At 44.5% G+C, this 27,873-nt stretch overlaps 1 protein-coding gene across 1 annotated transcript in view; it reads right to left on the reverse strand.

The window, feature by feature from the left end:
* The window catches only part of LOC132835858 (microtubule-associated serine/threonine-protein kinase 1-like), a 107,884-nt gene that overhangs the window by 58,005 nt on the left and 22,006 nt on the right, over positions 1-27,873 (reverse strand). Inside the window, exons 2-5 of the mRNA XM_060854953.1 lie at positions 14,895-14,983; positions 9,271-9,346; positions 3,420-3,498; positions 909-1,069 (exon numbers count right to left, since the gene is read on the reverse strand). Coding sequence (XP_060710936.1) covers positions 909-1,069; positions 3,420-3,498; positions 9,271-9,346; positions 14,895-14,983 — 405 coding nt within the window. The remainder of the gene's footprint in view (positions 1-908; positions 1,070-3,419; positions 3,499-9,270; positions 9,347-14,894; positions 14,984-27,873) is intronic.

Raw genomic sequence — 27,873 nt, forward strand, 5'->3', positions numbered from 1 at the left:
GTTGTTTGTTGTGTGTGTCCCAGAGACAGGATGCCAATTCATGCAATGTTTCAGAGAACATCTCTGGGCACAGTCATAATGCTTCAAAGGCTCCTCTGATGGCACCTTCCAACCCCTTCCACCCTCCCCTCAACAGTCTTCACGACTTAGAAGGATAAGGGCAGCATATGCATGGGAAGACCATCACTTGCAACTTCCCCTCCAAGCCACATGCCATCCTGACTTGGAAATATATCACCGTGCCTTCAGCATCACCGGGTCAATATCCTGGATCTTCCTGCACCATGGGCAAATGTACACCACACGGGACTGCAGTGGTTCCAGAAGGTAGCTCATCATCACCGTCTAAAGGGCAATTGGCGGTGGACAACAAATGCTGGCTCATAATCTGAGTTCATAATCTGAATACCCACAAGAATTAATGCAAAGAGCTTAATTATGGAGGAAAACAGAGTAATAGATTCTCACATGAAGGGAGAAGTTTGACTGCAGAGAATATTGGATCAATTAGGCTGACTCCAATGCTGTAATCAGACATTAATCAGCAAAGGATCATACCATGCAACTTTGAAGAAAAGCAGGGGAGTTTTCACTGCTGTTCTGTCAATATTAATCCTTCTATCCCTAACTAGAAGTAGATTATCTGGCTCTTACTGCATTGCTGCTCATGGGAGCTTATTGTGTGCAAACTGCTTCCTCAGTTACAGCAGCAACAACACTTTGAGGTGTACCTTGCTCTGTTTAAAGTACTTTGGCTGTGAAATGTAAGGCTACCTTCCCCTCATTTCATTTGTCAATTAACAAGGCTTGAGGGGGCAACTGAACCAATGCTGCCCACTTGTGGTTGAAATGGCCCACGGTTCATTGCTGGAGATTCCAAAATGGTGGATCAGACTGCAAGTACTGACCTGAGACTCCGAGACCGTGGCCGCACTGCTGGAGAGCGTCGCCCGCCATCATCATCAGTGATGCTCTCGGTACTGCCAAAGTGTTTGGACAGGAAGTGCAGTTCGTCCACTGTGGGTTGGAAGGGCAACTGGTGAAGCTTCTCCTGTGACGAGCATGATGACTGCAGTGTTTTAATGCAAACAACAAGACAGAGACATGAGAGGAGATCCAGAAACCTAAAATGAGCAAAACATGCTTTCCTTCCTCTCCCAAGGCATTGCTGACATAAGGCCTAAAATATACTCATTGTCCAACCATCAGGTTTCAGTCTGAACATTTACACTGGAATTCAAGTTTCTTCACTCCAACTCCCACATCCAGGAGGGGGGCAGAGGAAAAAAAGGAGACCATTCAGTGTCTTCATGCAATTAGACGATGTATGGGAGACATAGATAGGACAGACAGGAAGACATTTTACCCTTTGGTCAAGGGTTCAGTGATTAGAGGGCAGGATTATTGTAGTTAAGTATCGAAAGTGTGGTGCTGGCAAACCATTGCAGGTCAGGCAGCATTCGAGGAGCAGGAGAATCGACGTTTCAGGATAGAGTCCTTCATCAGAATGTCTTGATGAAGGGCTCTTGCCCAAACGTCAATTCTCCTGCTCCTCGGATGCTGCCTGACCTGCTGTGCTTTTCCAGCACTATACTCTAGACTCTGATCTCTGGCATCTGCAGTACTCACTTTCTCCTTAGAGTAGTTAAGTGTTTGTTTTTGACTGGCACAGACTCAATGGGGCTGTCGGGCCTTTTCTTGGAGCTCTAGAGCTCTACGAGTCTATGACTGTGATTGTACCTCAAATCGGTAACACTTGCCAGCTCCAAATCTCCTTCAGATCCTGACCCAACACAAACCTAGCAACCTTAATCTTGAAAGCACTAACTATCCACAGCTCCTTTGTGAGACAGGAGTTTCCAGATTTGCAATACTCTCTGTGGGAAGAAGTCTTTCTTGACTTCCCTCCTGAATAAGCTGGCTCTTAATGGTATGTCCTCTCATTCTTAATTCCTCCAATACTTTCACTATTTCCATCCTATCGGGAACTTTTTAATATTTTAAACACCTTGAACAATTAGCCATTACTCTTATAAACCCAAGGATAGACAAGCTAGGTTTATGTAACCTGCCTTCAACATTCAACCCTCTAGAGCTCTGTTATCATTCAGAGTGTTAGATGGAGAGAAACTAGGACTGAAGAGGTTTGGACTGATTCAATATATAAATCATTTAAATTGGTGCACAAAGCTTTCAAAACAACTAGTGCATTGTTAGCTGTTATCTCAAGGAGGGGGAGCAGGCTGAAATACAAAGGGCAGGATGTCGTGCTTCAAGTGTGTACTGTTTTGGGTCAGATCCTATTTAGAACGCTATGTTAATATTAGTCAGCCTTGGTGAAAGGGGAGCTCATATCTAACAGAAAGATATTGGCGGTTAGGCCACAAGAGTTTCATTTTTACTAAATAATTGGAAAGCAGTTGTGCATTTTAGTTGAATGTCAGAAGACTAAAGCTTTTCTCTTTTCTTTCAAGACTTCCTTGCATCTGGGGTGTGATATTTACAATATGGTGCACAGTAATGTCTACTGTATACTCACACACAATTTAGTGAAACATATACATTCTTCTGATGTCACACCATAGACATCTTAAACTCCTGCTGGAAAATTGAACGTCCAAGGCCAAACCAACAGTCATTACATTGTCCCTCGCCATTTCTGCAGCCTCTGAGATCTCTATACTCCTTAATTCCAGCCTCTGAGCATCCCTGAATTTCAATGCTCCACCTGTGGGGGCCATGTCTTTAACCTTCCGGGGGCCTTAAAGCTGGACTTCCCTCCCTAAACCCTTCCACCGCGCTCTCCTCTTTTAAAACTCTGCTTCAAACTGACCTTTTTGACCAACCTTTGGTCACACGTCCCTAATATCTCATGTGACTCAGTCAATCTGCTTTGGTAACTCCTATGAAATGCTTCAGATGTTTTACTAGGGAGGGGATGGCCGGATGGTATAATCACTCATGGTTGGTTTATTAATCAAGAAACCTAGGTACCGTTTTGGGGAAATGGGTTCAAATAGTAAATGGCAAAACTTGAAATCAATAAAAATCTGGAATTAAGAATCCAGTGGTGACCTTGAAATGATTGTTGGTAAAGCCCATTTGGTTTACAACTGTCCTTCTGAGGAAATGGCATCCTTACCTGGTCTGGCCTTTATGTAACTCCACAGCCATAAGCAACGCGGCTGACTCTTATATGCCCTCTGGACAATTAGGGATGGACAATAAACTCTGCCCTAACCAGCGACACCCACATCACGTGAATGAATTTAAAAGCAGTCAAAGGTGTTATATGAATCCAAGTGGCTGTTATTGAGTGATAGTGCCAAGTTACAATGGCTCAGCAATAGAGTACATCATAGCAAGGACATGAACCACATGCATGTACTAAAGGTCAGAGTGAGAGAGGTATCACATACAGACACTGTGGAGCTGGGAGTGTTGGTCCCATATCCCGAGGATGGCAATGAGGCGAGGGACCATCGACGTCCATCTGCCCTGGAAAAGCAATAGGAGGCATTATACAGAACAACATGCATGGTCACTTTTCAGTCTTAAAGTAGTAACATCCTACAACCCTTATTAGCATCTTGATTATAGAACATAGAACATAGAAAAATACAGCACAGTACAGGCCCTTTGGCCCTCGATGTTGCGCCAATCCAAGCCCACCTAACCTACACTAGCCCACTATCCTCCATATGCCTATCCAATGCCCGTTTAAATGCCCATAAAGAGGGAGAGTCCACCACTGCTACTGGCAGGGCATTCCATGAATTCACGACTCGCTGAGTAAAGAATCTATTCCTAACATCTGTCCTATACCTACCACCCCTTAATTTAAAGCTATGCCCTTGTAATAGCTGACTCCATTATATTGGCAGTTCTTCGATTGCCTGCTGACAGTCTGGGCAAATATGTATTTTTACAGGGATCAATAAACTTCAAAGCAGAATTGTTCACTTAATAGGGCTTGCAGGCAAACACTGTAATGTTTCATTCTGAACTCTAGTGGCTCCATACCTCAACAGTGCAGCATTGGCTTCAATTAAAAGCAAACTGAAGAAGGTGGCAGGGAGGCAGAATGAGCAGAATTAGGCTATTCAGCCCATCGAGTTTGGTCCGCCATTCAATCATGGCTGATTCCTCAAACTTTTAATCTCTGCTCAGCACAAATAAAAACTTCAATCCTCAACCTTGTTTTTGAAGGTTTCAGAAGCAACAAATGAGAATTTCCATCTCGGAATGAAAACTAAAATAATGGGAGGAGAATTCAGGCTCGCATTTTAACCTGGTGTGTGACCTTCCTGAACACATGGTACTTTCTATTCTTCCTTTAAATTACAGACCATTAGCCCTTTCATTATTTCTTTTTGTCTTATGACTCCAATTGCAGAGTTTTCAAATATTAATGCATTAAATTGTGCTAATTTATTCTGCTGATGTCACTAGGGAGACAGAGTCGCAACCTTTCTAAATGAGAGAAAGAAATTAGATCAATGTTTCACTTTTCACTCCGTCTGAAAGGGACTCAATTTCAGGTTTTAAAACAGCAATGTCTCAAAACGCACACACACAGAGTCATGCATGCACGCACGCACACACAGTCATGTGCACACACACATACACATACACACACAGTCATGCAGTCACTCACACACACCCTCACGCATGCACACCCTCACACACACACAGTCATGTGCACACACACATACAGACACAGCCATGCAGTCACTCACACACACCCTCACGCACGCACACATACACACACACGCTCACATGCACACACATACACACATGCAAATACAAACACGCACAAACAGTACTGAGGGGTAAAAATTCCTTCAGTCAATGTCTGCAGTGTGTTAGTGAAAGGTTTGATTTCTCCTCGTTCATTTCAGAATGGAAGACCTTTCTGCAGTCGGATTTTGTGATGTTCCTCAAAATAGTCAATTATTGACATTTCACAATTGCTACAAGAGGAATTCTTGACCCTGTGTGAGTGGGGGACCCACATCCCCAAATGTCAGGAAGAAAAACAAACCAGCAACACAATTCCAGCCAGTGCCAAAATATAGCACAGAGTTCAGAGAATTTCTGCAGTGCATTTTTGTAAATGGTACACACTGCTGATACCGAGTACCGGTGGTGAAGGGGACAAATGGTTGTGGATGGGGGTACCAATCAATCTGGTTGCTTTGTCCTGGATGGTGCTAAGCTTCTTGAGTGTTGTTGGAGCTGCACAGTGCCAGACAAATAAAAAGTATTCCATCATCATTCCTGATTTGTGCCTTCTAGGTTATGTGCAGGCTTTGTGGAGACAGGAGGTGGGTTACTTGGGAGAAATCCTAGTCTCTGACTTGCTCTTTTAGTCACTGTAGTCCAGTTGAGGTTCTGATGAACAGTAACCCCCAAGGTGCTAATAGCGATGGTAATGCCATTAAATGTCAAGGGGTGATGGTTAGATTCATTCTTGTTGGAGACGGTCATTGCCTGGCATTTCTGTGGCACAACTGTTACTTGCCACTTGTCAGCCCAGACCTAGATACTATCGGGTCTTGTTACATTTTCACATGGACTGCTTCTGTATCTGACAGGTCATAAATGATGCTGAACATTGTGCAATCATCAGTGAACATTTCCACTTCAGATTTTATAATAGAGGGAAGATCATTGATGAAGCGGCTGAAGGTATTTGGGCCTAGGACTCTGAGGAACTCCAGCAGAAATGCCCTGGAGCTGACATGATTGGCCTCCAAAAACCACAACCATCCCTGGAATCAAGGGCTCCAGGACAAAATTCCACCCCTACACCTAATCAGATGCAGGCAGTCTCCTGTTTCAGGCAGTATCACCCATAATGTTCCAAAGGAGAGACCTGAGATTGCTGAGAGAGCCAGGCTGTGGGGAGTGAGTGTGGGACGTGAGTTATGGGAGAGGGGCAAGGGGGCCCAGAGAATTGACAGAGATTGTGGACTCTACCTCACTTCCTGGTGTCATGTCTTTCGAACAGACGCTGAGTGCACATGCACACATACATACATACAAGTGTGTACACACACACACACACACACAAGTGTTTGTGCACACGCACACATACGAACCCACACAGTTCACACATAAACACACACGTGCATGCATACATGTAGGCACACATACACGTGCACATACAAGCCTGAGATGATTATCCTGTCCATCACTAACATACATTAATTAATTACTTATCCACAGGGGGTGGGCCTCAATTGGTAGGTTGTGCATGAAGAGCATCCAGTCGTCTTTCCACCCCAGGCTTAATCAGCTCAGAGGCAGGAAGAGAGCAGGATCCACTCCAGCACCTTCCAGCTTCCAAATTTGCCATGGGGGAAGGGCCTTAAAATCCATCCATGATGCCAAGTCTCAAATTTCGGAGAGTAAATTGTACATCAATTTTGCTTTTGACTTGTGGTCCTAAAGCACTTGCTGAGTTCAGTGGAAATTCCATCACAACCAAGCCTGATCTTGCCCGCTATCCCCTCAACATCACTTCCAGTATCAGCCGTGGTTCAGTGGGCAGCCCTGTTGCTATGGTTCAGATCTCACAACATTGAGCCCAATGCAGTACTGAAGGAGGGCTACACTACCAGACATTCAGATGAGACAATCACGTTCTACCTTCTCAAATAAGGCTCCAATCTTTGAAACTTCAAATAAGTTTTCTCCACTGCCTTTGGTGTCCTAGCCAATGTTTGCAACTCATACTAAACAGACATTATCTCAAAATAATTTAATTTCTGACCAGGGGAGCTTGCTGTGAGTAAATTGGCTGACATGTTTAAACATTTCATCCATGACTAATATTGCAAATATATATTATTGGTTGGAAGATGCTTTCTGACATTTTGAAAGTAATTCTTTCTTTATTTGTGCAGGGTCATTGAGTTGGTTTAGTTGCCAACTCATCAATCTTAAAAGCATAACACATCAAAAGTTAGCATGCATCACACACACACACACACACACACACACACACACACACACACACACACACACACACACACACACACACACACACACACGATAAAAGGAAGCCTGGTCACACAACACCATCCACTGAGAGAACCAATGGACCACATTTCACAAGGCTGCCACCTTCAGCCAGTTCACCGAGCTGAGCACAGCATCAGAGCTAACACAGCCACAACACAGACTGGAGTTACCTGTCAGTGCGATGACCATGGCTGCAAGGAAAGAAACAGGTTAAGCCGTTGAGAAACAAGAGTGGAGAAAGGTGCAGAGCAAAAACATTGATGACTCTGTCATGCGTTCACCCTCGATACAGGCTACCTTCCTGAGGTTAATCGCCACTTTGCTCACTGCATAAATACCTGATCTCGAAAGGAATGAAAATTATAATAGTGCTTGCCAGTGTTGATATTCTCCTGAAGGTGTTAATCTTATTAAGTGGAGTCCTGCATTGTGCCTCAGTGCCCTGAAGAGAGGGACTGTGGTGGGGACAATCATTCAGTATTGGCAGCTGATTATTGTAGTCAACACTTGCTCAAAACAGGGGTGGATGTCAGTTTTGATTTGAATGTGATGCTTCTGCAGTTGAATAGTCTGCACTCACATCCAGAATGAACTATTGGCCAAAGATCCTGCAGCCCTTGTTGTTACAACCAAACCATGTTAGAACCAACAAGGTCACAAGTAAAAATAGAAGAGACCAAAAGATTCACAATGAGTGTGGAATTGATGGAGGAAACACCACCTCCTTTTAAGAGAGATGTTCAAGCAGAACAAACTGTTATAATTTTGCAAAACATATCTTGTCGATGTACGTCCCATTTCATAAAACGAGGGCAAATTCCAGTCTGCGACTCTCCCACTTGCTCCCTCTGCTAAAAGAACGTTTAGAACTATTTTTAGATATAGTCCTGGAATTCTTCTAGGTGACTTGGGTTAATGTCTATTCTTCAGCCAAAAGGTAAAACCAGGTGAAACTGGTCATTTGTTTCACAGCTGCTCGTGGGAGATTGCTGTGTACAAATTAGCTGCCACCCTTCCTACATAACAACAGTGACTAGCCTTAAAACAATATTTCATTGGCTGCAGAGCCCTTTGGGACACTCTGTGAATATCCTGTCGTAAAACACAAGGCTATCTTTCCTATGGAGCACTTGAGGGTTGTGTCCTAAACATAGCTCAATGATTATAGCCTACAGTTCATCCTCATTTACACTGTACTCATCTAGACCACTCTGACAGTCACACATAAACACACAATTCTGTCACCAATTTGCACTTACTCTCTCCCAACATATCACACAAAGACACACACATGAAACACACATATACTAATAACACACACACTCACATGACAACACACACTCACTGATGGTGCACACATTCATGCATGCACACATACTGATGACATATATGCATGAGAGACACACCCACGTGACATGCACATATGCTGATGTACACATGCATGCACACATACTGATGACATATGCATCATAAACACACTATCACATGGCATACACACTGACAACACATACACATGACACACAACATGCACACATAAAACATACAAAGTTGGTGCACACATTGATGACATACAGACATTAATGGCACACATGACTCAACACATACACCCATGATACGTGACAAATACACACATACACAACGCACACTCACAGAACACACAGAGTTTGCAAGTACAGATATAGCCACTGTCCACTGATAACAATCAGTAAACTGTCAAGGTTTGGAAGTTTAATTATCTCCTTGAGACCAACTGTCCTATATTCAAATTCTCTGAGCACTCTCAAACATGACTCAATGTTCCATATTTTATTAATTCTGTCATGTTACATCCCTGCAAAAAGACAGTTTGCCATTAAAGCCTCGAGTACCACAATACAATATCAGTATCTGTGTGCAGTAGTCAATTTGCATTCATGTTAATTTATTCCACAAAATTATTGAAATTATTTGACCTTTTCTTTTTGCTTTCAGTGAATGTTAAGATCCTTTGCCCAAATGCAGTCAAGGACACACAATCAAGAACAAACTCCCAGACCAATCCTGGAATTAGAGTTTGGGATTCTGAGTTGTATCCTCCCCTGGTTTTCCACAAATTGCCATATCAACTTTCTCAAACTGTGCTGCCTAATCATAACGATAGGACCAACGCCCAGGTCTCAGAGAGACAATTGAAAATTGTCACCCCACCCACACCACCACCACCACCACCACTAGCAGCAGCGCAATAAAATCTGCCCTCACCTTCGAGAGGTCACAAATGAGAAGTGCGCGGGTGCATTAGGAGAGAAGTTCCGTGGACTGTCCAAGGGACTGCTGCCTGAACGAAAGGAACAAAGTAAGGAAAGGTCAATTATCAAAATTAGTTACATTCAAATCATTAACAGGAAGACTGTCTAAACATTGGAGCTGAAACCAGAAACACCAGATGTTAAATGGATACAATGCCCGTCAAATGTAGTGATGGGCCCGATGCCAGGGAAGTCCAGACACAAACTGAATTGTTTAGCTCAATTGTTCAAGTGTCTGCCTATCTAAATAGAGTGGAGGGTGTGAAGGGTTATCATGAGCTACTGCTGAATGATAGTAAGGTGTTTATTGACAGCTCTCATCACCTATATAATCGGCATAATGTCATTATGGCAGAGAAGAAAGCTGCTTGAGCCTCACTTCTTTGTTCCCCTTACTCTGCAATCATAGAAAATGTAACATATGCCCATTCACCTCCTCCCTCCAGTGTCTAAGGCTCCAAACACATCTTCTAGGTAAGGCAGTGTTTTACTTGCACATCTTTTGCGGGACTCTGTGCTCTACGTTCTGCTCCCCAGGACGCACACCAAGACAAACATCGACTGCACCTGGAGAACCATCAACTTGGTGAAAGACACTCTTTGATCTGCCTGGAACTTGCTGGTCTTCCAGTGGAAACAGTTGACTCCGACTGAGTGGTGAAGACTGACACATTCCAAGGACTTCTTGGTGAGGGACAAATTAAAGCTTGGGGCAATTGTCACCAAGGTCTTTCTGCCAAGGAATAACGGGGGTCCGTTCAGCTATCAGACCCACAATGTCTCAGACAAATGCCTATATGTCAATTATAAGTATAGAGAAAGCCAAACCACAATGTTTGTTTTCCTCTCTGTAAGTAAAGACAGTATAGATCTGTACGGCTTCATTAACTGTGTATGTACATAAAGATTTCCTTCCATGAATAAAGTATAATTTTCAATAAAAGATATCTTTCAATTTAGTCTATTGTATTCAATGCTCAACTAGGAAGTAGTGAGGACTGCAGATGCTGGAGAAGTCAGAGTCGATAAAGTGTGGCACTGGGAAAAGCACAGCAGGTCAGGCAGCATCTGAGGAGCAAGAGAGTCAACATTTCAGGTTTGACCCTTCATCAGGACTCTCCTCACATGCTCCCTGAGCTACTGTGCTCTTTCCAGCACCACACTTTACCAACGCTGTACTCAATGCTCACAATGCGGTAAGTCTCCTTTATATTGGCAAGACCAAACACAGATTTGGTGACCGTCACCCTGGGACTGACTCTGACCTTCCAGTTGCTTACCATTTCAATCAACCTCCTTGTTCTCATGCTAAAGTTTCTACCCTGGACCAACAACGGTGTTCCAATGAAGCACAATACAAGCACAAGAACCAACTCCTCATTTTCCACTCCGGCACTTTGCAGCTTCTAAGTCCCAATATTGAATTCCATAAATTCAGAAAATGACTGCATGATGACTGTTCTCTATTTCTCTCACATCACCTCTCTCTCACCACCCCCACGTTCCCCACCCCTCTAACCCACGGCCTCAGTCTTACTTGTATGATAAATCAACTGGGTGGACTTGCTGTGCTGAACTGCCCATGGTGGGCAGCGATGTCTACATTAGGTGGATTGGCCATGGGATGTGCAGGAAATGTCTAGGTTAGGTGGATTGGCCATGGGATGTGTAGGGTTACAGGGATAGGGTGGGTGGGATGGAATGCTCTTCGAGGGGTCAGAGTGGACCTGTTGGGCCAATCAGTTTGCTTCCACACTATAAGGATTCTATGATCCTGAAGATGTTAAACAAAAATAAAAAGTGCTGAAGATACTCAGTTAGTGTGGCAGCATCTCAGAAACATGATTAACATTTCAAGTCCAGTGACATTCTGAAGAAGGGTCACTGGACTCAAACCATTAACCTGCTTTCTCTCCACAGATGTCGCCAGACATGCTGAGTTCCTCCACTATTCTCTGCTTTCATTTCAGATTTCCAGCACCCTCAGTATTTCGCTTTCACATGCTATTTGACACATCTAGTCCATGGAATCCCAACACGAGTCTCACTGCCTTTTACAGGGACTGGGAGAAAATAAACAGAATCTAGACAGAGATAACTGAATTAATCTTAAAGTCACAGTAACTCACGGGCACTTGGCTCTGCCCAGTACACATTTTGTACTTCCCTCTGCACTCACTCCCAAAGACAAGACCAGATTTCCTGGCACACCCAAAATAAAACAGTATAAATGAATAAAATTAAAGTATAAGCAGGGAGCTCACATCAAGGTCAATGTGCAAGTGCAGCAGCCTGATTAGCAGCAGAAAGTGCCAGACACCTGCAAGCACCAAAAGAGGATGAGTTTAATAAGTAGATTACAAATTTCCCATCCCAAACACTTTCTTCTCATTATGGTGCATGTGATTAGAGCTATGTTCGTTGTGATGAATCACTTAGCAGCAATCAGCTGCCACACTTGTAGGGAAGATTTAAAGCAGAGATTTCTTTTATTTCAAAAACTCGTTGATTGTGGAGAATAAGTCATATCTCCTCGCTTCTGGTCGTGGTTTTGAACAGACAAAACTTTAGCATATGGTTCATTCTGTGCAGGGCTGGATGGAGTGTGATGATTCTACTTTCACTCCTCAAACATTTAACCACATATCTAGTCTAGATATTAAGTTAGCAGTAATGTCACTGGACTGGTAATGCAGAGGCCCAGGCTAATGGTCTGGGGATTTAGCTTCACCCACCATCATGAGAGCAAGTAGAACGCTAATTAATCAATACATCTGGAATTCAGTTTCAGTGATGGTGACCATGACAACTACAACTGAATGCTGTAAAAACCTAATTGCTTCACTTATAAAAAATAGTGAGGACTATCCTTACCTGGTCTGGCCTACATGTGACTCAAACCCTGCACCAACATGGTTAACTCTTAACTACTCTCTAAAATGAACTAGTAATTGTGATAAATATTTATGTTACGCATTATTACCATTTGGGATTTAGCATTTTTTTTTACATAGAGGCAGATGTGTACTTTCAGTTCTGTTAAGGTATTTGTTTTAGAGAGGTCAGAAGGTAATTTCAAACAATGAACGGGAGACATCATTTCCAGGAAGTCATGTGATTCTGCCAATTGCCTGGGAGAACACCTGGAGTGTTGATGGATGAGTTGCTGAGTAATGGCAGACAGAAAGAAAATAGATCAGAGTCTCGAATCAGGGGCTAGGTATTGATCTCACTTTGAAAGAATGAGGACTCAGTTCAGACGGAAGAATTGTTTCCTGCCAGCAGGGAAATCTCGTTCGCAGTTCAGGGAACTGGTCAACCTACTGGGAGTGGGTTAAGTCAGTGAAGCTTCAAGCCGGGAGACGTTTTACAGAAGCTGTCAGGACTGAAAGGAGGTTCCTGCCATCATGATATCACAAAAGTTTAATGCCAGCATGCGTGGAAATACATTGTAAAACTGTCTCAGCGAGCCAAGAAGGCGACCTGAAAAAATGTCAGCGAAGAAGGAAATTAAAGGATTGGAACAGGAGTGACATTTCTCTGGGATTGAATATCTGTGAAAAGATAGTTTTGGTAAAAAAATTGAAACTTTGCCGTTAGCATTATGATCTTTATAAACTGTTGTATGTGCAGTTTTGTTTTTTATGTGATAAACTTGTGTTATTTTGTTAAAGCCCACATGCAGCCTCATGTATATATGCTCAATACCTAACCACTACAATAACCAACTGAAAAAAAATTAAACTTAAAACTACCTCTGACTCCGACTTAACCATTAGCTGGCATCGGCAATCAGGAATGGGCAACACATATTCAGGAGTGGGGGGAAGGTTGGGGTTAAGGTTAAGGTTACGGTTGGGGTTGGGGTCAGGGTGGTGTTATGTGGGTGGTGTTTGCAATAGAAATCAGCCAGCGTTAAGATTCAGTAGCACAGGTTCAGGATCCTGTGCTGGAAATTAGGCTCTTGTGAACCTGCAACAAGAGCAAGCGAAGGGTTCTCTCTGATACCTCCCACAGTTGAATAGTTTCACAGCCCAGGTGAAGCACATGAAAAACGGGTTATGGACTTACCTAACCATAAACCATATGGTTGCTACCTTCAGGAATCAAGATGGAAAACTGCAGGAAATTAAGTGAACTGCTTTACATCTCCTGCCATCATTGACACGGGTTCCAGGTTGGGACTGAAATGCTACAAGCAGAGGACATGGATTTAAAATAATTGAGAAAAGAATCAGGCAGCTGTACCCAAGTCTGAATGCCAAATTTGTGAAAACTGCCAAGACTCTCTTATGGTGCAGTGATAGTGACCCTACCCATTAGCAGGGAGGCCTGAGTTCCAGTTCCACCTGTTTCATAAGTGTGTAATAACATCTGCAAGGCTGACTAGAAACATGAGTTGTGAAAACTGCCGCCATTTTAGTGAGGACTGTGGAGCAGGAAGGACTTAAAAAGGGAATCCCAACATAGCATGAAGACTGAAAGGACAGCAGATGCTGTTAATCAGAAACCAAAACAGAAATTGCTGGAAAAGCTCCGCAGGTCTAGCAGCATCTGTGGGGAGAAATCAGGGTTAACGTTTCAGGTCCAGTGACCCTTCCTCAGGACTGAAAGTAGCATGTCAATTGGATTCATTAATGAGCTATTCAAAGGCAATTATCCCTGAGACACCAAGGATTTAATCATGGCTCAGGGCAGGAGGCAGTGGGATAATTGTAATGTCACTACACTAATAATCCAGGGGCTGAAGCTAGTGTTCTGGGGTTGTGGGTTCAAATCCTGCTATGACAGGTGGTGAAATTTGAATTGATAACAATCTAGTATTTGGGGATTTAACAGCACTCACACAGGTCTCACTCCTCCCTCCACTCTCAAAGGCTGCCTGTTAAATGTTGTCTGTGGGACGCCTTGTTGACAGACATGCAATGCCCAAATGAGAGCCCCCGAACCTGGAAGATGGACATATTGAGTGAAGTTGGTTTCAGGTGTGTGGGCACAGGGTGGAGGGATGAAAGCTACCTCACCACCACCACCCTTGTATCCTTCACCCTCTCCTCACTTTGTTAGTGTCCCTCTCCCCCAGTGGATCCCACGGCCCAGCATCAATCCCTGGTGGAGACCTGCATTACCTGCAGCAACCACTTCTTCTGATGGCACTGCTGACAATGGAGAATTATTGGTCTGTAATTGGTCAGCAGCTCTTGGGGGAGGGATACCTGCACTGTGGGGACCTTGAACATGTTGGAAGCCAATTCATTGCCTGATTGCAGTTGGATTTCATTAGTATAAAGAAGTGGTACTTCCACCGATTCGTCAACTAATGCCAGTTTTTAACGCCCTCTGATGTTTCTTTGCCTGACTTTGTCCCCCTCCTTATTTTGGAGATTAACCTTTAATTCCTGGAGACTTCAGAGCCAATCCTCGATGGATGTAAACCCAAATTCCATGAAGAGTTTAAGGACTATCCCACAGTTGCAGGTTTAAATTTCTCACCCCAACTTGTATTCCTCCCTGCCCCCACTCAATCCCCTAAGCCTACTCCATCTGTTGCTGAGCAGCGAGGAATTGAATCCTTACCTAGATGGCCCGGGAGCGGAGAATGAGGTCGTGGGAGAGTTGGCGACGTGCTGGTCAGAATCAAGCTTTTCCTGTTGCTGGTTCGACAACTGTAACACAAAATCAGAGCAAAAAGAACTGTTACCAAATGAGCACATTTGTGGATCAGATGACTAAAAAGAATCACAGAATCAGAGATGCACAGCACAGAAACAGACCCTTTGGTCCAACTCGTCCATGCTGACCAGAATTCCTAAATTGATCAACTGCCATTTGTTAGCACCCTCTAAACCTTTCCTAGGATTGAGCCAATCGACCTCTGAGCCTACCCCTGACTGAGCTGCACCCATATCCGTCCCTCTCTGAGGAAGAGCTTGAAGAAGAGTCACTGGACTCAAAAACACGAACTCTGCTTCTCTCTCCACAGACACTGCCTGACCTGCTGAGTTTCTCCAGCATTCTCTTTGCTTGTTTCAGATTTCCAACATCCACAGTGTTTGGCTTTTATCCTTCCACCTCTGTCTCATGCCACAGACCATTGGCAATTAAAAGACCATTGACAACTGTGGACTTCCACCTCATTGGTGCATGAATATGACTGGCAAACCACTGCATTTCCATTGACTCCTGGGGATAGTTGACCCAGAAATTGTCTCACCCTATTGCTTGCTACTAATCAGAGAAACATAGAAATTGGAACTGGAGTAGGCCAATCGGCCCTTTGAGTTGCTCCACCATTTAATATGGTCATGGCTGATCATCCAACTGAGTATCTTGTTCTGGCTTTCTCCCCATAACCTTCGATCCCCTAAGCTTGATGAACTATATCTAACTCCTTCCTGAAAACAAACTCCACCAGCAGCTGCGATGGGATTTAAATCCAGGTTCTCAGAGCATTACCTGTATCCCCGGGTTACTAGGCCGGTGACGGTAGCATGATGCCATTTCCCGCTTAGCCTATACCACCAGATCTATTGGAAGGAGGTACAGACCAATAATCAATCTACTTGAACATTTTCCAAACCCATGTTCTGTTTGCCATCAAGTCCAGAGGTGAGATTTGAACTGAGAGAAGGGATGCTACCCACTGCTTTGCAAGACCTCCACCCTACCTTTACTGCCTCATTACCCAAACCAAGCAAAAAATCTGTCAATGCCAGACTCCAGCAGAGAACTCTGGCCATGGAGGTATCAAGCTCTGGATCAGAAGCTCAACCTCTCATCTCAGGATTAGGCAGTTGTGGATTCAAGTCCCACACTGAGAACCAAACATTAAAATCAAGCTAGTACTCTAGTACAGAACTCACTGCACTGGTGGAGGTGCAGTTGTACAGACTGGAAGTTAAAGTGATGCCTCATCTATCTCCTCATATGATGATGAAAGATCTTCCGGCACTGTTGTGAAAGGCAGGGAGGTTATCCTGATGTCCTGGCTAACAGTTATCCATTGGTCATCATCACTAAAACAGCTGTTGTCATCTATCTGCTTACTGTGGGAGCTGGCTGTGGCATTTTCTACATGAATAAACATTCAGTGCTGCGAAAGCACTCTGCTGTAATGGGAAGGTAAAGTCACCACAGCCCCAGAGGACAATAGAACCACTCTCCTATTAGAGACAAAGAGAGAGATAACTAGTGATGGTTTAATCAGAGGGTCACCACATCTCAGCAGAGGGGAGATGTTGAGAGGGAGAGACCTTGATGGTCACCCCAGCCAGTGCAGGAATTAAACCACCACCAATGTTGGCATTACTCTGTATTGCAGGCCAGGCGTCCAGCCAGCTGAGCTAACTTCACTATAACGCACTTGGAAGATTGTAAAACATGCTGCATAAGTTCAAGTCTTTCTTTCTTGCCTCTTGCCTGAAGAGACATTTTAGATTACAGAAATCCACTGCACAGAAGATGTGGGCGTAAGACCTGTCACTGGGTTGAGGATGCTCGGGATAAGGTAAATCCAGTCTCCTGTATAAACACTGGAACTCTCTCTCTCTGTCTGATACAGGGGTGCTCGCTGATTCACTGTCGCATCATGCTCCCAAAATAGGAACAAAAGACCCAGTAATTACAAAGGCTTCTTCGGCCAGACAAAGGTCTTAATCACATATCACTAAACGATGAGCCTTTCTCCCTAACTTCAGAGTGTAACATCCACCCTTAGTGTTGCTCAGTTAATTAGAATCTCAGAGAACAGTTCCAAGCACCTTAGAGAGACTGAAGACCATTCACCAGAACAAACAACCCTCCCGAAAACACAGCAAATAATAACCTCTGTCACTCTCTTTCTTCAAGGAGACAAATTAATATCTAGCAGATAATGATTATCACAGCATTGTGTCAGAACACCTTTGAGCTGGAAGGGTTTATTGAAGAGAATTAACTCGAAAAGCAGCTCATTAAGTATCAGCTGCAAACCTCCGTCATGCCTGACTGTCACTCACAAGCCCACCAATCCTTTACAGTCTTTAGGAAGGAGTATTGTTTTTATTTGTTCAGTCACAGTTCCCTTTAACAGTCATTGATATTGTGTTACACGGAGGAGGCTTTACTTAGAACAAAGCCCTGGTTAGACCACACCTCGAGTTGCTGTGACCCCCACACCTACAGAAAGATTTGTATAGCCTTGCAGGGCAAATTTATTGGATGAAGCCTGGGCTCCAGGGATTACGTTATGAGGAGGAATTACACAAACTGGAATTATATTCCCTGAAACAAACAGAGAGAATGCTGGAGAAACTCAGCAGGTCTGGCAGCATTTATGAAGAGAGAAACAGTTAACATTTGAGTCTGGAATGACTCTTCTTTGGAACTGTAAAAGAGCCATACTTGACTCAAAACGTTAACTCGGTTTCTCTCACCAGAGAGGCTGACAGACATGCTGAGTTTCCCCAGCAATTTTAATTTATGTTTTCAGTATCCGCAGTATTTTGCTACTTTATTCCCTGTAATTTAGAAGATGCTAATACTCACTATTTAACTAGGGTGGGGAACTTCCACCCCACAGCCCATTACCCCAAAACAATTTCAATACTCATTTTAACCCCCGTATAAAGAGGAGGCAAAGGTCTAGTGATTTTATCGCTGGACTGTTAATTCAGAGACCCAGATAACATTCTGGGAAACCAAGTTCAAATCCTGCCAGGGCAGACAGTGGGATTTGAATTCAATAAACATCCGGAATTAAGGATCTAATGATGACCATGAATCCCAATGCTGATTGTCGGAAAAATGCATCTGGTTCACTAACGCTGTTTAGGGAAGGAAGCTGGTCTGGCCTATATGTGACTCCAGACACACAGCAATGTGATTGACTCTTAACTGCCCTGTTGGCAATTAAGCATTGTTATGGACCAGGCCAGACCCCCTCAAAACATTTCAAGACAGTAGCCCAGACCCTAACTCTGTGAGTGTAAGCAGGTGTAACACGAATATCCTAGGAGTGATGCAGTTGGTCAAACCATTTAGTTTTAAACAAAACACAATTTATTTACAAGATTACTGAATGAAACACAAACAAAAGAGAACAGAATTCTGAATGATTTAAACCATCCGAAAACCCAACAAATTATACCAACTTAATGTTGCTGTTCCCAATAGTTGCAACAATCCCCAATAACACAGAAGATAAAATCAATCCCAGAGTCTTAGAGGAGAGATGTCAGAGAGAGGGAGGATCAGCATCAACCTGCTCCTTTGGGTCCAGCAGCTTCACAACTGTCTGCCTGTTTTCTGGGAATAGCCAGACCAGACCAAACCAGAGAAAAGCTGAGCTGGGAGAACTGGCCACTCCCCTTTCATTGTACAAGTGTTTTTTTTTACTTAAAAGCCTTTTTTTCCTAAGGCAATATATGTTAGCTATCATCAAATTGGCCCCAAAACCCTTCAAATGTGAACTTTCTGGAATCTTTGTCTTTTACAACGTCTCTGGAAAAATAAAGCCAAAGACAACATAACCCTGTTAAAGGAGCAGCACCGTCACAGGATGGGCAATAAATGCTGCCTAGCCAGTGATGTCCTCATCCCGTGAATAAATTAAAAATAACACTATTAATGTAACCTGTAGGGAAGTAATTTAACCAGTCTTCTACTCAAAGCACTGCATCTCACACAACCAAAGCTAGCATTCTGATATTATGTTCAGACCTTTGGTTTAAGCCCTGACCCATAACCGAACTATTCCATTGGATTCCCACTGACCAACCGAGCTGGACCCTGCCTCCAGTGTGAGAATCAAATACTCCCAAACAAAGTAAACATGACAGGCTAAACAATAATTCAAGATTGTTGACACAAATATAAAACACTAAAGGGGTGGATAAATAAAGTTCTCAGGAGCCCATTTGATCTCATTCCTTCAGACCACCAGTCCACCACTTTTCTATGTTATAACATTTATTTCTGAAGTAAATATAATTCAGTGCAAGTTGTTAAATAAAGTGATTACAATGTTTCTGTAATGTAAAAACGCTATATAAATGTAAGCTGTAATTAGACTGAATGACAATTTGCCCTGGCTGTAGTGATTGGAACAAGGTCAGCCAGTAGCATCCCAGGTAAAATAACTGGGACTGTTAATCTGGCCCAATCAGGGAGTCCGGGCTGACATAAAAACGATGAGTGTCAGACATACTGACATCCTAGTGCTTGACTCTGTATGAAGCAGAGCCACAGTCAAGAACTGTTTGTGCGTAAATACAGTGTGACTTGGTGATGGGATACTGGCCTTTGTGGAGTTATTCCCATGGCATTTTTAAAAAGTCCTGCACTTGCTGGCTCAGGCAGCAATTATGTATTTATATAATGATGCAACACAAAAGGAGGCCATTCAGTCTGTTGTGCTTGTGTGAGCACTTGGGCAGAACTATTCAACTAGTCCCACTCCCTTGGTCCTGCACCTTAGGATCACACTCATTTCTTATCCTGTTGGAGGATCAAGAATGTTCACTTTATTCCCAATTACTCTATCCAGTTTAGTTACTGCTTTCTCATAAGCATGAGTTATGTCAAGTGAACCAATCTTCAGACATGCACGATATAAGGATCTCGCAAAATGTGCCAAGATGAAATCAATAGTTGACTGCGAGGACATTATGTCAATAAGGATAGTGTTTCAGTCTACAGGTTCAATCAGTACAAACCATCCAGTTATTAAAGCTGGACACCAATCTAACCTTCTAATAGACACTTAATTCTGCATCAACTCTTTGATTCACTGCTGGAACATATATCCCCCACAGTGAGATGTCTTCTACAATCCTTTATTCCTGAGGTTTCGAGAGACGTGCACTAAGAAACAAAACAGCTGGCCTTGTTTACGTCTTGCTGTTAGTTCATCTGTGAAGTGCATTTCTCCTTTAATCAGATTGAGGGTTACCCACTTCCTTCCCAAAGCTGTCAGTGTTGAACAAACCTGACAGAATTTTCTGTTGTAAGAGCCTGGCATCTTGAAAAAAAATTGGGGACCTGCTCATTAAAAGCTAGGAGATTAAACTGACTGTGCCTCCCACAGTCGAGTGTGTGGTGCTAGAAAAGCACAGCAGATCAGGCAGCATCGAAGGAGCAGGAGAATCGAAGTTTCGGGCATAAGCCCTTCATCAGGAATGAGGTTGTGGGCCGAGGAGCTGAGAGGGGGTAGGGGCTGGGGGAAAGTAGCTGGGAATGTGAAAGGTAGATAAAAGGTGGGGGTGAAAGTGATAGGTTGGAGAGGAGGGTGGATCGGATAGATGGGAAGGAAGATGGACTGGTCAAGAGAATGGTGCTGAGTTGGAGGCTTGGGACTGGGATAAATTGGGGGGGTAGGGAGTGAGGAAATTGATGTAATTCACATTGATCCGTTGTGGTTGCAGGGTCCCAAGGCGAAAGATGAAGTATTCTTCCTCCAGGCATTGGGTGGTTATGGTTTGGCGATGGAGGAGGCCCAGGACCTGCATGTCCTTGGTGGAGTGGGAGGGAGAGTTGAAGTGGGTGTCCCAGAGATATTCTCTGAAACGATCCGCAAGTTGGTGTCCTGTCTTCCCAATGTCCCAAACAGACCATATAATTCAGGACCCCGCATCATCATCAAGTCAAACTTCTAGACTGAAAGGTGTGCGAGAATATGGGGTTATCCTATGAAGAGAGGTGGAGTAGACTTGGCCCAGGCAGATTGAGAGGGTGGTCTGATTTAAATATAAAGATTTATATGTGCACATTTATTGAAAGTGGCAGGGCAGGTGGTGAGAGCAATAAGCAAAGCACACTATCCTCAGCTTTATTAATATGGACCTACTGTGCAAGAGCAAGGACATGATGTGAACTTGTATAAAACACTGGTCAGGTCTCAACTGAAGTACTGTCTGCAGTTCTGGGCATTATACTATAGCTGAAAATGTGTTGCTGGTCAAAGCACAGCAGGCCAGGCAGCATCTCAGGAATAGGGAATTCGACGTTTCGAGCATAAGCCTGTGACCTCATTGGAGAGAATGCAGAAATGGGTTCACAAGAATGATCCCACAGATGAGCAACTTCAGTCATGAGGACAGATTGAAGAGGTTAGGATTGCTGTTCTTGGAGGGAAGATGGCTGAGAGGATGATAGCAGTTTTCAAAATCATGATGAGGCTGGATGAAGTAAAAGAGAGAAACTGTTCCCACTCAGAAAAGGAATAAAATCAAGAGGGCATAGATTTAAAGTGATTTGCAAAAGAAGCAAGTGTGAATTTAAATTTGAATTTGAACTGAATCTATTGTCACGTGTACTGAGGCACAGTGAAAAGTTTTGTCTTGTGAGCAATATAGGCAGATCATAGAGTTAAATAGTATAGATAAGTAAATAATAGGTAAACAGCAGCGAAAACAAAAACAAAGGGACTGGTGAATGTTAAGAGTTTGTGAGTCCATTCAGTATCCTAACAACAGTCGGGCAGAAACTGTTTCGAAACCGGCTGGTGCGTGTGTTCAGGTTTCATTACCTTCCCCCCGATAGGTTGTTGAAAAGGTAAAAACAATGACTGCAGATGCTGGAAACCAGATTCTGGATTAGTGGTGCTGGAAGAGCACAGCAGTTCAGGCAGCATCCGAGGAGCAGGAAAATCGACGTTTTATCAGGAATAAAGGCAGTGAGCCTGAAGCGTGGAGAGATAAGCTAGAGGAGGGTGGGGGTGGGGAGAAAGTAGCATAGAGTACAATAGGTGAGTGGGGGAGGGGATGAAGGTGATAGGTCGGGGGCGGGGGGGACGGTGGAGTGGATAGGTGGAAAAGAAAATAGGCAGGTAGGACAAGTCATGGGGACAGTGCTGAGCTGGAAGTTTGGAACTAGGGTGAGGTGGGGGAAGGGGAAATGAGGAAACTGTTGAAGTCCACATTGATGCCTTGGGGTTGAAGTGTTCCAAGGCGGAAGATGAGGCGTTCTTCCACCAGGCGTCTGGTAGTGAGGGAGCGGTGGTGAAGGAGGCCCAGGACCTCCATGTCCTTGGCAGAGTGGGAGGGGGAGTTGAAATGTTGGGCCACAGGGCGGTGTGGTTGATTGGTGCGGGTGTCCCGGAGATGTTCCCTAAAGCGCTCTGCTAGGAGGCGTCCAGTCTCCCCAGTGTAGAGGAAATGGCATCGGGAGCAACGGATACAATAAATGATATTAGTGGATGTGCAGGTAAAACTTTGATGGATGTGGAAGGCTCCTTTAGGGCCTTGGATGGAGGTGAGGGAGGAGGTGTGGGCGCAGGTTTTGCAGTTCCTGCAGTGGCAGGGGAAGGTGCCAGGATGGGAGGGTGGGTTGTAGGAGGGCGTGGACCTGACCAGTAGTCACGGAGGGAACAGTCTTTGTGGAAGGCGGAAAGGGGTGGGGAGGGAAATATATCCCTGGTGGTGGGGTCTTTTTGGAGGTGGCAGAAATGGCGGCGGATGATTTGGTTTATGCGAAGGTTGGTAGGGTGGAAGGTGAGCACCAGGGGCTTTCTGTCCTTGTTATGGTTGGAAGGGTGGGGTCTGAGGGCGGAGGTGCAGGATGTGGACGAGATGCGTTGGAGGGCATCTTTAGCCACGTGGGAAGGGAAATTGCAGTCTCTAAAGAAGGAGGCCATCTGGTGTGTTCTATGGTGGAACTGGTCCTTCTGGGAGCAGACACAGCGGAGGAATTGGGAATACGAAATGGCATTTATGCAAGAGGTTGGGTGGGAAGAGGTGTAATCCAGGTAGCTGTGGGAGTCGGTGGGTTTGTAAAACATGTCAGTGTCAAGTCAGTCGTCATTAATGGAGATGGAGAGGTCCAGGAAGGGGAGGGAGGTGTCAGAGATGGTCCAGGTAAATTTAAGATCAGGATGGAATGTGTCGGTGAAGTTGATGAATTGCTCAACCTCCTCGCGGGTGCACGAGGTGGCGCCAATGCAGTCATCAATGTAGCGGAGGAAGAGGTGGGGAGTGGTGCCGGTGTAATTACAGAAGATGGACTGTTCTACATAGCCAACAAAGAGACAGGCATAGCTGGGGCCCATACGGGTGCCCATGGCTACCCCTTTGGTCTGGAGGAAGTGGGAGGATTCAAAGGAGAAATTGTTAAGGGTGAGGACCAGTTCGGCCAAACGAATGAGAGTGTCGGTGGAAGGGTACTGTTGGGGACGTCGGGAGAGGAAAAAAACTGAGGGCTTGGAGGCCCTGGTCATGGCGGATGGAGGTGTAGAGGGATTGGATATCCATGGTGAAGATGAGGCGTTGGGGGCCAGGGAAACGGAAGTCCTGGAGGAGGTGGAGGGCGTGAGTGGTGTCTCAAGGGTGGGGAGTTCCTGGACTAGGGGGGATAGGACAGCATTGTGTTGTTGAAAAGCATTGCCAGGGTGGGCTGGATCCTTGAGAATGCTGGCAGCCTTTCATTGACAGCAGGCCTCGTAGATGGATTCTACAGATGGGAGGTTGGTCTTTGTGATCGTCCGGACTGAGTTTGCCACTCTCTAACTGTGTCCAATCCTGAACATTCATTGCTCTCAATGGCGCACTCATAAAAGTTGACAAGAGTATTCACCATCGTGCCAAATTTTCTCAGCTGCGTGAGGAAAAAGAGACATTGTTGGGCCTTTGTAACCAGTGCATCCACATGAAGAGTCCAAGAAAGCTTGTTGTGGATGACCACTCCCAGGAGCTTGACTGTCTCCACTCATTCCCTAATGTGTAGGGGGGCATGAGTAACATATTGCTGAAAGATAACAATGAGGTCCTTGGATTTGCCGGCATAGTGAGCTAGGTTGTTCTCAGTGCACCATTTTCTGGTGTGAAATGAGAAACACTTTTTCACTTAATGAATAGTTAGGGTATGGAACATATTGCCTGGAAATTTGGTGGAGGCGAGTTCAATTGTGACATTCAAGCAAGCACTGGATGATTGTAGATAAAAGTCATGTGTAAGAGTATGGGGAGAAAGCAAGAAATTGGTAATGATGCTCATTTAAAGAGCTGGTGCAGACATGATGGGCAGAATGGCCTCCTTCACACCATAATACTTGACAGAGTAGACAATCCCTAGATGCTCAGGGAATCTAGAAGCTTGGGTCAGGGGTTCAGAATAAAGATTCAGCTAGTTAGGACTAAGAGAAGGGGGCATTTCTACACTTAAGAGGATATGAATCTTTGGAATTCTTTCACAGAAAGCTGTGGCTGTTCAGACACTGAATGTCTTCAAGGCACAGATTGATTAATGTTGGAGTTCTAAGGGATCAAAGGAATAGGGGGATGGTGTGGATAGATTGAGTTTAACCAGAAAATTGGCCATGAATCAATTAATGGTAGATTAGATTCAAAGGGCCAAATGGCCTACTGTATCTCCTATTTCTTTTGGTGTTAGGGAGCATGGACAACAGGAAGGAATGAAGATGAATCAAAAGAAACATTGCAGTATAGGCATAGAATCAAAGAGTGAAACAAGTCCAAAAGCTCTGCCAAACGCTTGCACAGGCTTGAGAGACTGAGTGGCCTCCTTCCGTGTTGCACAATAATATAAATTAAGACTTGCATTTGTATTGTACCTTTTGTAAGCTCAGGTTGTTCCTTCAGGCTAGTATTTTGATGAAGTACTTTGGAGCTGTGGTCATTGCCGTAATGTAGTAAATGCAAGAGCCAGTTTGTGTACAGCAAGATCCCACAAATGGCAATGGAATATTGAGCAGATAGTTTATCTTGTCATGTTGGTGGAGGGATAAACGTTGGCGAGGACAGCGGAGAACACGTCCCTGCTCTTTTTCAAAGTAGTTCCAAGAGATCTAAAGTAGTTCTCCTGAGAGGGCAGATGGGAGGAGGGGAGACAGGGAAGCTTTAAAGTCTCCACCAGAAAGGGACAGTGCAGCACTCCCTGAAAGCTGTACCGGGATTATCAGACTGGATATTGTATTCCAGCTCTCAGTAGGGGGACTTTTCCAGTGTCATAGAGTGCCATAGATTTTTTTTACAATACAGAAGGAGGCCCTTCTGCCTGTTTTGATTGTACTGGTTATAAAACATCCATTTATTCAAATCCCATTTTCCAGCATTTGACCCAAAGCCCTGTTTGAGATGGCATTCAAGTGCTCAACTAAATTCTTTTTATATTGAAGATTGCTGCCTCAACCACCCACCATTCTCCAGTTGAGATAGTTTCCTCAAAGCCACTCTCACTTTCCTGCTCTTTGCCTCAAAATGATGCCCCCTAGCTACTGATCACACTATTACAAGGGGGGGGGAGTATCTCTCTGTGCATACCCAGCATAAATGTCTACACCTCAGTCAGCCTTCTCTCCTCGTAGCAGCCCAGAAATCAGCCTGGTGAATCTCCTTTGCACTCTCTCCTATAGTGCAATGATGGGAGGTGGGGGTTGCGGTTCAGTTAGCTCAATAGGCTGTACAGCTGTTTTGCAATGCAGCGTAATGCCAACACTGAGGGGTCAATTCCACAATATTGAGGTCCTGCCTCCTTGACCTTGCCTGAAGCATGGTGACCCTCAGGTTAAATCACCACCACCATGTTTCTGCAATGAGAGAGTAGTCCTCGGGGACTATAGCAACCACTGCTAGAGCATGGCGACCAGAACTGCACATAGTATTCCAGCTGCAGCATCACTAACGTTACACAGAGCTCCATCATAGCCTTCCTTTTTTTTTAATTACTTACAGTGTGGAAACAGGCCCTTCGGCCCAACAAGTCCACACCGACCCGTCGAAGCGCAACCCACCCATACCCCTACATATACCCCTTACCTAACACTACGGGCAACTTAGCATGGCCAGTTCACCTGACCCGCACATCTTTGGACTGTGGGAGGAAACCGGAGCACCCGGAGGAAACCCACGCAGACACAGGGAGAACGTGCAAACTCCACACAGTCAGTCGCCTGAGGCGGGAATTGAACCCAGGTCCCTGGCGCTGTGAGGCAGCAGTGCTAACCACTGTGCCACCGTGCCGCCCTCTTGTATTTAATACTTCGACTAATAAAGTTAAGTATCCAATTTGTCTTCATGCACCTTCTCCCCCCATCCTGCTGCCCTCAAGAATCTATAGGTCCATTGATGGTACCTTAAATTCCCCACCACAATTTTAACAGGGCCAGATGCCAAAATATTAGCGGAAGTACTTCTGCAATATATTTACAGCCTCTATTTGCAAACACTCAGCATAGTGCTGCCACTTCAGCAAAATGTTGTCACCCTCTAATCCCTGTCATTTCCATGACAATTAAACAATTGAAGAAGTGTCAATGAGGCCAGTAAACCACGGTTTTGTGGATTCAGTGTCCATTTAAACGGAAATTAGCCTAATTACTGCAAATGGCACATTAAACTCCCTTTCACACAGAGGGGGGTGGTTATAGTATCAATGTTTTGAATTTTTTTTAAAAAACATTGACCTATTTTTCTCATCAACCGAAATAACAGAAATGTTATTACATGATTCACACTTAATCTGCACTATCAACATCCTTTCTCCCCCAGTTGTCCACCCCCCACCCCAATCCAGGGCAGCACGGTGGCACAGTGGTTAGCACTGCTGCCTCACAGCGCCAGGGACCTGGGTTCAATTCCCGCCTCAGGCGACTGACTGTGTGGAGTTTGCACATTCTCCCCGTGTCTGCGTGGGTTTCCTCCGGGTGCTCCGGTTTCCTCCCACAGTCCAAAGATGTGCGGGTCAGGTGAATTGGCCATGCTAAATTGCCTGTAGTGTTAGGTAAGGGGTATGGGTGGGTTGCGCTTCGGCGGGTCGGTGTGAACTTGTTGGGCCGAAGGGCCTGTTTCCACACTGTAAGTCTAATCTAAAAAACCCAAGCCCTGTTGTATAAATGCTGGACCTTCCCCATTTCACGTCAGCTCTGATGAAGAGTCATCTAGACTCAAAATGTTAGCTTGCTCTCTATCTATGGATGCTGCCTAACCCACCATGATTTCCAGCATTTTTGTTTTCAGTACAGATTCCAGCATCTGCAGTATTTACTCCTATCTTAGGACATCAGGTAACCTTTGGGGTAGGTGGGATTTGAACCCAGGTATTTCAGCCCAAGAGTAGGGACACCACCACTGCACCACATGAATCCATCACCATTGCATCAGACAATCTCTGGCTTAAAGTGGCTGTGAAGCCCTACCCTCAATCAGCAACATTGCATTAAAACATGGTGGAAGCTGGAGATTGGAAATAAAAGAGGGTCATACTGCACTCAAAATATTAGTCTCTGAGGAGGAAGAAACAATAAGGTTAAAAAATGATTAACTGCCGGATGGTTTTTTAAAATTCATTCACAGGATGAGAACATCATTGGCCAGCCCAGTATTTATTGCCCAGCCGGCAGTTAAGAATCAACCACATGGCTGTGGATCTGGAGTCACACGTAGGCTAGGCCAGACAAGGATGGCAGTTTCCTTCCTTAAATGATATTAGTGAACCAGATGGGTTTTTCCACCAATCAACAATAGACTCATGGTCATCATTAGACCTTCAATTCCAGATCCTTGTTGAATTCAAAATCCACCACGGCATGATTTGAACCCAGGTCCCCAGAGCATTACCTGGGTCC

Source organism: Hemiscyllium ocellatum, chromosome 45 (genome assembly GCF_020745735.1).
Source record: "Hemiscyllium ocellatum isolate sHemOce1 chromosome 45, sHemOce1.pat.X.cur, whole genome shotgun sequence".
NCBI lineage: Eukaryota > Metazoa > Chordata > Chondrichthyes > Orectolobiformes > Hemiscylliidae > Hemiscyllium > Hemiscyllium ocellatum.